Source organism: Paroedura picta, chromosome 6 (assembly GCF_049243985.1).
Source record: "Paroedura picta isolate Pp20150507F chromosome 6, Ppicta_v3.0, whole genome shotgun sequence".
In the NCBI taxonomy this organism is placed as follows: domain Eukaryota; kingdom Metazoa; phylum Chordata; class Lepidosauria; order Squamata; family Gekkonidae; genus Paroedura; species Paroedura picta.
The window spans coordinates 60,291,551-60,303,610 of NC_135374.1; the positions used below are offsets into that span (position 1 = coordinate 60,291,551).

Genomic DNA, 12,060 nt, shown 5'->3' on the forward strand with positions numbered 1-12,060 from the left:
AGATGTAATTTGTGGTACAAAATTTTCTTCATTAGTCCATATTAAGGTCTTCAGATGTTTTTCTTCATTGAAAATATTTTTAGAGCCCTATTGAATTCTTTAATTTTATCATGTGCTATATTTGTGTATGGTATTGCGCAACTGCATTGTACAACTTCATCCTGAAATTAGAACTTTAATTATTTTTCACAGCTATTTCTCTCAAATCTTGGAAGAACATGGCCCGATGGAAATCGATAGTCCACTGTTAATTGGAGAATATGAATACTTTCCTGCAGCCACTCGAAAGATTGTGGAAGATGCTGGTGGTCTGAAATCTTTTCTGCTACAGTCTTTACGTTTTATTATGATGGATGACCTTATTGGTTTGATGAGACATGCAGTTATGCTGAATGAAAATGGAGATGTCTCTGGAGTTGAAAACAAAAACAGAAATGGAGATGATTCTTTGACCTGCCTAACTAGTCAAGAACAGAATTCCCAAAGCAAACTACGATTAAATCCAGCTGCTAAGGAGTTTAAGCCGATCTCTCATATTAATAAATCTTATATGCCAATAACAACTGACTCACTAGCCAACTGTAATCTAGACTATATGACTACTAGTCATTCTTCTTTTAGTCCTTTTGTTCCTCCATATTCTTTTTCTAGTCATACAACTGACGCAATAATAGAATCACTACCTACATCAAAAGTATCATTGCCTTCAACTTTATCTGAGAACCACCCAGTATTTCCAAATGAAGTTCCTTCAGATTTCCAGAGTGAAGGAACATTTCCGGTCATTACTCCCATATCGATTGTGCCAGATGTATCAGATCAGTCTAATTATATATATGCAGGTTATGCTGGTTATCTTGATAATGATCCAGGAGCAATAGGTAGCACTTACAGCATTGGTAATCTTGTGGCAATTGATGAAGTGCAGAAGTTTCAGAATCTTCCATGTGTGCTAGCAAAGCCAGAAAATCAACCTTATGAGCAAAGCCTTGATCAGATTGAGCATCCTAGTTACGAAGCTGGATCTTGTTATGTTACCCAAATGGACGCTGATAAGAAATCTGTGATAAGAAACAATCCCCCTTCCAGGATGATTGCAGTTCAGGTCAGAGAAGCCATATTTTTGTTCTTACTATATTCCTTGAGGAATTAACAATGCTGATTTCTGTGTTAAGTCTAAATGGGTATAGTAGTTTACCTGGCTTGGGGCTGTCCTGTCCTTTCAGTGTGTACTGTTGTAAAGGATAAATTTTTATGCCCAGATTTTTTACTCTTATATGAAAGGCAGTAGTGTTTGTTAATGACAATAGGCAGAACATTTGGTATGTCATCTGTTGCCTCTGTTCACTAATTGGATCATAGAATCATAGAGTTGGAAAGGACCTCCTGGGTCTAGTCTAATCCCCCGCACTATGCAGGACACTCACAACCCTATCGCTCACCCTCTGTGACCTGCCACCCCCTTAAGCTTTCACAGAATCAGCTTTACTTCACCTTTCACATTTATGAACTCTGCAGATAAAAATATGTTCTTTCAAAACTTTCTTGCTATAATCTGTAGCTCCTTACTTAGGTTGTGTTTTCCCCATCGCACTTGTTCTTTAGTTGTTCTTATCCTGCTTTCTTCTTGCATTTGTGCTGTCAGTGTTTTAGTGTAGAATAAATTAGCTCAGACTTATTGTGGAATGTATTGTGGAATGTATTGCCCATGGAATTAAGGGATGTAATAAACTGACAAATCTTTTCTGGATATTTATATTTAGGTAGATCGTGAACTAACAGATGCAGGAGTTAATACTTTGCCTTTACATCCATATGAAATGCAGCAAGTAAGTTGAACAAGTGATATTCATAGTGGGCCCAATTGTGTGGCAAAACTTCCATCTAAAATAATTTATAAACCTGCCTTTAATCATAAGAGTTGAAAAGAGCCATACGTCATGTACCAGGACACTGGTGCATGTGAAACCCCCTCTCAGATGAAAAATCCAACAGAACTTCGTAGAAAAAGGCTTTCAGTATTTATTGATAAGGTCCACCAGGCAGACCAGAACATAAAATGATATGAACAGGAATCATTGACAGAGACAAAGAACCAAGATCTCCCTGACCTTTTATAGGTTAGGGGTTTGAGCGGGAATACTAGTTCACAGAGAAGGGCTTTTGATCTTAGGCGTGAAACATAGGAGACATCCTGTCTCACTTCCCAGGTGTTGAGTTGCCTGCAGCTGGTTGTTAGCCTCTCTCTTGTGAATCACTAGTAGATAAGATAGAGTTCCCAGTGGGGAGGAATGAAACTGCTGGATGGCCAGTTGTAACAGCAGGATGAAAGAGAGCCCAGGAATCCCAGGGGAGGGACTGTGAGTTAAGCAAATGACCAGAGCTCAGAAACCAACTCTGTTGACCAGACCAGGAGGTGGAATATTACATCACAGAGACCATGAACTCCAACCCCCTGCTTAATATTTCTATCTGCCTAAAGCAGGCTGTCTCAACCAGGGTTTCATGACAACCCTGGAAGAGTTTCCCAAAGGGGTGGGAGTTAATAAATTTATATATATGTATATATTTTAAAAAATGACTATATTTGGGTCAGGTTGACCTCCCAAAATAGAGCCTTTTGTACACACAGCATTTATATTTTGTGGGTTTTGTTCTTTCTTTTACTTTTATTTGAATTATTTTTCCAGTTCTTGGAGCTTGGAATTCTGTCATTACATACAGTGTAATATTTGTGTTGGGTTTAGTAGCTAGTGTACTTATATCTTCTATCACATTATTAAAGGTAAAGGTATCCCCTGTGCAAGCACCGAGTCATGCATGACCCTTGGGGTGATGCCCTCTAGCGTTTTCTTGGCAGACCCAATACAGGGTGGCTTGGAAGGTTGAGTCAACCTTGAGCCGGCTGCCCAGCCTCACGGTCAGAGCTTCAGACAGCATGTCGGCTGCCTTACCACCCTGCACCACAAGAGGCTCCTTATCACATTATTAGTAATGATGATAATTACTACTCATTATTCAGGATAATTTAAATTCCCAGTATTTCTCCTGATTATGCATATGATGATCCAGCATATCTAATCCATGGTGACCTGACTATATTTGATTTCAGTATTATGATTTTCAGAATAAATACTTTCCACCAAGCCTCCTCAGTCTTGGCTCTCAAAGCTATTTCTGCAACACCTTGGAGCTCCAGGCGATTGTGTCAGAATCATAGAACCATCCATCAATATGCTCCGTTAGTACACTAAATCTCCTACATACAATAACTGCCCAGAAACTTCAGCATTACATGTTTTAACTGCTGCAGGAATAATGAAATCTCAAAATAGCTTTCCAGAAGCTAGTATATACACGTTGAGAAAAGTTTCATAGTCTTTCTGTTATCTCTGTATCTACAGTTTATAAAAGTATTGAATATTTGGGAGGGAAGAACTATGTAGATAAAAATTCTAGGTCTATAATACAGTCCCAAATCACTTGAATATATCATCAGTTTATAATTTAACTAGGTTAAATGTCATGTATGTGTTTTTCAGGGAGATATGTTGCGTATGGAAAAAGAGCATCAGGTACTACAAGAACAACTAAAAGAAGCAAATGGAAAATATGAACAACTAAAATGTCGAAGCTCTGAAGAAATTAGTGATTTAGAAGAAGAATTAAAAAAAAGTGTTGAAGGAAACAAGGTAATGTTCTTAAACTGTTAATGATGATTTGTGTAAAAGGAAGAAAATTGCTTTAGGTGACAGACCACCAACATGATTGAGGCGTAAACCAGATTCCTAAAGATACTCAATTAGATTCACTGCTTTGGCAAATAGAATTCATGGAAGCTATTTTTATCAGCTTCCTTTCCTCCAACCATCATCTAAACCCTCTGAAAAGCCATCATTTAAGGTCTGTAGATCAGCCTGTCATATACTGCAAGGGAATTTCTGCAAGCAGGGACTCTGGAGGAATATTTTCCTTAATTCACTTGATTACAAGGGTGGGGGTCCATTCTTGCTGACTACATTTTCTCAGCAGTCTGAAACTCAGTAATGGCTTTTTGTCATATACATACATCCCATGTATGAAGGCTGTTGGGGCAAAACGTTTTTTGCTTGCTCTATAGCAGGCTTTCTCAACCAGGGTTTGCTGAAACCCTGGGATCTCTTGACACCCCTGTAACATTTTACTGAATGGGTGGGAGTTAATTAATTTGTATATTTGCAAATGTTCGTAGCAGCTTTTCTGATACAAGTTCTTATTGTTATATATTCAAAACAAGATGCCTATTATACTGTACTGTTTATAAAAGTTCCAATGTAAACCACCCTGAGCGACGAGGGACGACAGCATATAAATATATAATAAAATAAAAATGAAATACAATATATTGTTTAAATGGGGTGATAAATGGTTAATGATGGGCCTGGAAGGAGTGGGAAGCAGAGGGACTCTGGGTGGGCTTCTACACAGCTATGCTTCCCAACTGTATTTGGCTCAATTATGTCACTTCTGGGGTTTCTTGAAAGCTCAAGAATGTTTCAGGGGTTTCTCAGTGGTAAAAAATTAGAGAAAGACTCCTCTATATGAATCATAGAATCATAGAATCAGAATCATAGAGTTGGAAGGGGCCATACAGGCCATCTAGTCCAACCCCCTGCTCAACGCAGGATCAGCCCGAAGCATCCTAAAGCATCCAAGAAAAGTGTGTATCCAACCTTTGCTTGAAGACTTCCAGTGAGGGGGAGCTCACCACCTCCTTAGGCAGCCTATTCCACTGCTGAACTACTCTGACTGTGAAAAACTTTTTCCTGATATCTAGCCTATATCGTTGTACTTGAAGTTTAAACCCATTACTGCGTGTCCTCTCCTCTGCAGCCAACAGAAACAGCATCCTGCCCTCCTCCAAGTGACAACCTTTCAAAGTGTGAAAGTGTGACTTTGTTCCTACAGCTACATAGAAGTTCCCAAGTTGTATAGAAAATCTAAATTTTAAAAGCTAATGTTTCAAAATCATACTACACTGCAAGATAAAGTTCTATTAGTTTAAAAGAAACATTACAGTCCACATCCAACTGAATGCATGCAAGATGTCTGAAAATGCCTCAGAGGGCTCTCTCGTCATCTATTTGTTCAAGTTCACTCACTGTTCTAGTGTCCTCTGCAAAGGACACCGTGCATCTTTTTCCTCTAGGAAGACCACACCTGATGTAATCACTGTTGTTTAAAACCCATTTAGAAATGTGTGGTTTCAAACTGATTTCAAGGCATTGGGGATGGAACTGTTCACAGAATAGGGCTTTGCTCCACTTCCCCAGAAGCCATCTGCATTCCTGAGAGGGAGTTCTTGGGAGTGGCATGGGATATAGTGTAGGAAGCTGCAGCTGGAGGAGGCAGTTGACAGAAATCACAGTCAAGTCTACACCTTGCACAATGAAAACTGGTGCTCATGTGCAAGCAGCTCTTTGGAACACTCAGTGCTTTTTGTAATTCCAAACCTAAGCATTCAAATTTTCTTGGAGGAGTGAAAGTTTCTATCTTTGACTTACTCTAAATGCTTTTGTCTTATAGCTTGCCAAAAAAGAACTGGACTGGTTTCACACAGATTTAGAAGTGATGATAAAAAGATGGCAGCAGGAAAAAAAAGAAAACCAAGAAGGATTAAAAGCGAGAAAGAGTAAAATAAGAACACTAACAGATACTAATGAGATGTAAGTTTGTTCTGCAACTAACATTTTATTAGTGTGATGATGAGAGGATGGGGAATGGATATGGAAAGTGGATTTTTTCCAAGTTTCTGGTTCTGTGGATACTGCCATTCTTGCTTCGTACTACCACCTTTGGCACTGGCAACCATCCATCTTCATACGATTATTTGTTGTTTATTCTCTTCATTTATATCTCACATTTCTCCCCAGTGTGAATGCAAAACAGTTTATGTTATTATCCTCGCCTTTATTTCATTTGCATAATAACCTTGTGAGGCAGATTAAGCTGTGAGTATGACTGACTTAAGGCCTTCTGGATGAGAACAAGGATGGTACCATCCAAGGCTGCTACAAAAATCTGGGAAATGGTATCTGGTCTCAAACTCGCCTGGCACCTAAGTCTTCTTTTGTCTTCACAGGCTGCAACCAGAGAAGGGTAGCCTCTAGTACAACCAGAACAAGTTTAGTTGTAACTAGGGTTGGGCGCTTGGACCGCCAAAGCGGCCATTCCAGCCTGAAGCAGCCTGCATGTGTGCGCCAACCGGCACGACAGCACTGCCCCCCCCTCCCCGCTGCGGCACTGGCTGCTTCGGGCTGGAACATCTACTTCGGTGGCCAAAGCACCCAACCCTAGTTGTAATAGGCTTGGCTGGGAAGTGTTAGTGTATTTATTTAGATTTTTATACTGCCATTCCATACGACTCTGGGAAGTTTACATAAAACGTTTTAGAATGTTTACATAGAACAATATCAATATAACAGTAACAATAACATACCAACTGGAATAATTAGAACAACTGTCTGCATAATTCCTTTTATTTACTACCTTTTTACACTAAGCTTCAATTAAGTTATTTGCAAAGCTGTCCATAATACAAAATACAGTGTATAAAATCAATAAGAACCAGTAAAAAACTAAGCAATCAACACATCACTTGGTGAACATAATGGCTCTACACAGGAAATTTCCCTAGCCTTTATCTCGTATTTGTGAAGGCTGGGTCTATGAATGCTTATTCAACTGGTCTCCCTGCTTGTTTCTGGTTCCACCAACTGTTCTTTTTACTATTGCTTGTATACTTGATTTAAAAGTATGTTTTTGAGGTAGCCAAAAGTATGTTTTTGGGGTATACCCTATATACTCAGGTATAAGCCTAGTTTTTCAGCACCTTTTTTCACACTGAAAAAACCCTTTTGGATTATACGTGAGTATATACGGTAATTGAGATAAAAGCCTGCTCCAGCCAGCCAATCGTTGCATTGCTTTCTGCAGATGTGTACTGCAAGCTGAGCTTGCTCTGACTTGTGTTTCTTTTAAAAGTTGATTTTTACAGTTCTTTCTTTCAGTGTTCAGTTTTACAGTTCTTTATTTCAGTGTTTTGTTCTTGGGGGGGGCACTGCAGTTGTAGTTATTGTAAATTCTCCCAGTTTGGTTGCTGTTGTACTTGTTGTAGTAGGTTGCCAACTTTGGGTACTGTTGTTCTGCTCTGGTTTGCTGGCCTGGGGGTCACTGTTTGGTTTTCCTGCCAGAGCTGTTCTCAAAGAACAGTTCTGTCAGAGCTCTCTCAGGGTGTCTGGCATCAAGAGAGGAAGGGAAGGCAATTGTAAGCCACTTTGAGACTCCTTTGGTTAGTGAAAAAAGGAGTATAAAAACCAGCAGCTATTCATCCTCTTGACTTTTCTGTATTTGTTGGGGGGGGGAGGGTGGATGGAAGAATCTGTGATCATGGAGCATTTCCCATCCTCTGCTTATATGCGAGTCAATAAGTTTGCCTCAGCTTATACGTCTTATATGTAAGTATATAGGGCAGTTAATTTTGTATTTGAATAGATAATTTTTTGACATTAACTTGGTTTCTTCTAAAATTTGTACATATTAAAAACAGGTACAAGAAAAATATTGATGAGAAAGAGAAGCAGTACAAATTGTATTTGGATGAATTCCTTGAGATCAGGTAAATGTGTATTTGATTTACTATTTTTCCCAGTTCTTTGAACCTTGCAACTCTCAAACTCTGTTTAAAAAGTTCTGTTGTATTGTTAATTGTTATATTATTGTTACTCAATAATGGTTTTCACTGTATTGTTACTGTTATGTTATGATTATGTATACCCTTATGTTTTATGTAAACCACCCTGAGCCTTATGGGAGGGCGGTATAGAAATATACAATAAATAAATGAATTACTGCTTCTCTAGTGGAGAAATTATCCAGTATAGTCTGGTTTGAATATTCAGTTTTCTCTGATAAGCCAGTTAAATTTGCGTACTTGGATTCTTCAAAACATGCACAAATAGTTTATTAATGATGGGTCTATGTGTAAGGTCTCCCTTTTTTACAGCAGCTATTTCATTTTAGTTATTAGGAATATACACTCCATGTATGAAGGCAGCACTTAGCTATGCAGATTACAATTGTGCTATATTAATGGTAGGGTAAATTACTACTTAAGAATACAAATATGAGTCCAAAGGCACCTCTAGGACCAAGAAAGTTTTATTCAAGTGTGAGCTTTTGTGCGCATGTACACTTTCTCATTGAGTCTTAAAGGTGCCTTTGGATTCACATTTTGTTCTGCTACTTCAGACTAACACAGCTACCCACCTGAATGAACGTAGTAGCAGTAGCAGTAGCAGTAGCAGTAGCAGTAGCAGTAGTAGTAGTAGTAAAATTTTAGTTTTAACCTGCCCTTCCCTGAAGGGTTGGGGCAGGTAAACACATATATAAAAACAATAAAATAACAATACTTGTCATATTAAAACATTTAGAACAGTTGGGGAGTTGTAAAGACAGTGAACTTAGAGATGGTGGGCTGAAAGCAGGAAGTCCTTGGTCCACACCCCAGTGGGTTTTACAGGTTGACAGGCATCACTGTGTAAGCCTCCTTCTGTGCCATGGAGATAGAACTCCTGATTTGGGAAAAAATGTTTGTGAAGCAGTGTTTAAGGAATTGGTAGGAAAACTATACAAACACAGAATAGGGGCTGTAGATAGTTGTGGGCCCAAAGCAACATTCTTAAAAGAAATTATTGCTTTCTTGGAAGAACTAAGTTGTGTTCTAAACATAACCTGATGACTTTCTGAATTTACTTCACAGCAATAAATTTGAAAATGAGAACGTAAAAATGGAAGAGCTTATTAAAAAAAGTCGCAGTGACTACCTGGAGAGTGTTAAGCAGGCTGTGTCAGCAGAGGTAAAATTTTGCTTACCAGCATTTCTCACCATTCTCACCTGTGGTTCCCTGAAGTTATGAAATCTCAAAAACCTTTCTTGAAATACTTAACTATAAGTTTGACAGTCAAAAATCATACTGTCTACAAGGAAAAAATGCCCTTATCATCTGGTGCCTTAGCTTATAAGGAAGGTTTTTTTGTTTTTTGTTTTGTTTACTAATGTTTTGGAACACTGCATATGAAATCCTCTTGCAAATGAAATGCTCTCTTCTTTATACCTGAAATTGATATGATGTGTAGGAGATTGATAAAATAAAAAACTGCTTTTACATATCATATACCATTTAAAATCGTATTAACATAATTTGTATCGAGTGGAGCTCTTTAATGTTACCTAAATAACATTTGTGATCTGCCAAATAAATAACTCTGCCAAAGATCTCAAGCAAAGTTCTGGAAGCTGGTAAAAAGGTTCTTTGAGTTTGTGGATTAGAGTCTACTAGCCCAAAAGCCCAGAATGCAATGGGCGCTGGACCTACTGTGGTAGTTCGCAGCTGGGCAGGTGAAAGGTGTGTGGTGGTTGAGCGGGGCGTTGTGCTGCCGGCTGGGGCAAAGGCCCCGCAGCTGGTCGGACTGGTGTGCGGGGGCTGAGGCGGTAGCCCCGCTGCCGGGTGGGGCGATGGCTGCATTGCCAGTTGGCCCGTCATTGCTGCTGGTGGCCGGGTCAATCGGCGGCGAAGGCACAGAGGCATGGGAGCACCCTCCTCGTTGGCCAGGCAGCATCTGGCTGTGTGGCTGGCTGAGCGCCTCACAGCTGGCTTCTGGAGGCAGGCGCTCCAGGGGCCGGCTTAATCTGGGTGTGCCCAGCTTTGCTAGGCACACCCGGATTGGCCTGTGCAGGCAAAAGCGCAGGCTGATCACCTGGATGTGTCCTGGACAGCGCTCCTCCTCTCATAATGTCTTTTCAGATATATTAAAGCCACCAATGGTTAGGATAATGCTACTTTCTTTGGACTCACCTGTTTCTGTTTTTTGTGCTGTTGTAAAAAATTTTTTTGTTTTAATGGGTTACATAATTATTCATTTCTGGTAAACTACCATCAAATGTAAAATGGCTACCTTACAACAGAGGAGTAATTTATTCTTAATAAAAGACAGTAGAGTGCAGCCCTTTGCTTTAAAAATTTTGATGCAGTCATTTTTATTTTGTATTTGATGAAAGCTGCCTTTGGGAGCCTATTTTGGGTTATTGAGCATTAAATCCAGATTACTTTTGTTCCTATTATGCCAGCTTGCTGCAATAATTATATAATCTTTTCTAGATTCATAATTCATATGTATTTTATTATATTTATTATGTAATCTAGCTTTGAAATTATATGTAGTGTTCAAAAATCAGTATGTTACATATGCAATTAAGTATGTTAAGTATGTTATCAAATACCTGCATGCAATGAGCTCCTTGCATTCAGGAAAAATGTAAAGTATTAGAATCCATGTTTCATCCTAAAATGAGACTGATTTGTCATTTTATCCAGTTGGTTCTTTAATTTGATCAATGTTATTACAGGTGTCGGTTCTTGAAAACTGGAAGGAGACGGAATTATTCAAGTTGCATGGAAGAACAGCACATGCAAAAGCCACTCTTAAATACCTAAAGGTCATGAATAGGTATGGCTAAGAATGTATGACTCTACTAGACTATATGCTTTGGAATACCATCATGCACTATATATTGGGCAGCTCTTGGAGATCAGGATGGGAGTATAAATACTGTAGTAAACTACTGGTTGACAGGTTCTACAAAAGAGCCATCAATATTTCATTTGTCTTTGCTCTTTATAAAGCTGTTTGTCAGTGAAGAAGTACTTTATGTGTTTTGAACTATTGACTGCTCAAGTTGTATATTACGCCATGTTTGACCTTAATCAACTATCAGTCTGCTTCTGGCTTTAGATTGTAAATTCAAATTGCTTTTTAGAAGTTACTAAATCAAGTAATCACAATGGAAGGAAATTTTTTAAAATGTAATTTTTCAGTTGTTCGTCATCACCTGATATGAAGCTTCATGCTGGTTCTTTGGAGTCCTTTATTTCTAATATAAAAGAAGAAATGGGGAAAGCTGAGGTATGTATACTATTAACAGTATTTGTAGCATAGAGATCCTGCAGATATCTCTTCTTGATATAATTGTATTTCTCATGACATCGCTAGGGATAGGTTTATTAGGATACTATTGTATCCCAATGAATACTTCGTATTCATTGTAGCATTGCATAAGAGGTTATTAATTGCTCTTGCTTCCTGAGCAATTAGTGAGCTTACTCCTGACCTAGGAAGTGGATAATTTAATGTATTTGAAACCAAGGCTTTCCTACAAAGTTTTATTCGTGGCATATGCTTTCATGTGCATGCACACTAATTCAGGTCTTAACAGTGCCACTGGACTCAAACAGACCAACATGACTATCCACCTAAATCTATTTCCAAGGTACTCTTTTGTTTGGTAATGGCTACAATTCATCATTGATCTTCTGTGTAGTCTCACCTGGGAACTGCACATCAGTAGGCCTGCCACTGAGAGGTTTTATAATTAAAAGTTTCCAGGGGCACTGTATGCTAGAGCTGGAAGAGGCTGTTCGTGCCTGAACAGTCATGTGCTCTGGCATTTCAGTGCCTCCACCTTCAGATACTTTTTATCTGGAGAAAGCTTTATTTACTCGAGTTGTTCTTTGTGCAAGTACATTTTGGGCCCTAAGGTCTCTTGTCCTATGTCCCCCCTATGTCTCCCTCATTCTCTGGTGGCAGGTGGTTATTTTTTCTCCTTTTCCAGATATGATACAGAGGGCTTTGTTTAACAAATGCATGTTTTTTCTCCTCCTCCCTCCTTTTGCAGAGTCAGTTTGAGGAGAGAATTTGCACAGTAAAAAACGGTGCTCTTCTAAGCAGTATCTCCAAAGTAGAAATAGCTGAACTTGAGCTTCCCCCAATTCTGTCATCAGTAAGTATCTAGCAATTTCAAACATTTTTATTAGTTATTTTGTTTGGAAGACTCCATTCTCATGATATTGTATTGTTCTGATATTTACTAAAATGGAAATTTCCAGAATAACAATTTTTCCAATCTTTAATGAAAACAAACATTATGCCTTTCACACAGGATGTTAAGACAATTTTTGAAAT

The 12,060-nt window shown here is 38.7% G+C and overlaps 1 protein-coding gene across 2 annotated transcripts in view; it reads left to right on the forward strand.

Annotated features, from left to right (window-relative positions):
• The window catches only part of TTC3 (tetratricopeptide repeat domain 3), an 86,521-nt gene that overhangs the window by 58,953 nt on the left and 15,508 nt on the right, over nucleotides 1-12,060 (forward strand). For both annotated transcript variants that reach the window (XM_077342668.1, XM_077342669.1), the window contains exons 33-41: nucleotides 193-1,105; nucleotides 1,764-1,829; nucleotides 3,543-3,692; nucleotides 5,566-5,705; nucleotides 7,589-7,657; nucleotides 8,801-8,897; nucleotides 10,448-10,548; nucleotides 10,917-11,004; nucleotides 11,774-11,878. In XM_077342668.1, coding sequence (XP_077198783.1) covers nucleotides 193-1,105; nucleotides 1,764-1,829; nucleotides 3,543-3,692; nucleotides 5,566-5,705; nucleotides 7,589-7,657; nucleotides 8,801-8,897; nucleotides 10,448-10,548; nucleotides 10,917-11,004; nucleotides 11,774-11,878 — 1,729 coding nt within the window. The remainder of the gene's footprint in view (nucleotides 1-192; nucleotides 1,106-1,763; nucleotides 1,830-3,542; nucleotides 3,693-5,565; nucleotides 5,706-7,588; nucleotides 7,658-8,800; nucleotides 8,898-10,447; nucleotides 10,549-10,916; nucleotides 11,005-11,773; nucleotides 11,879-12,060) is intronic.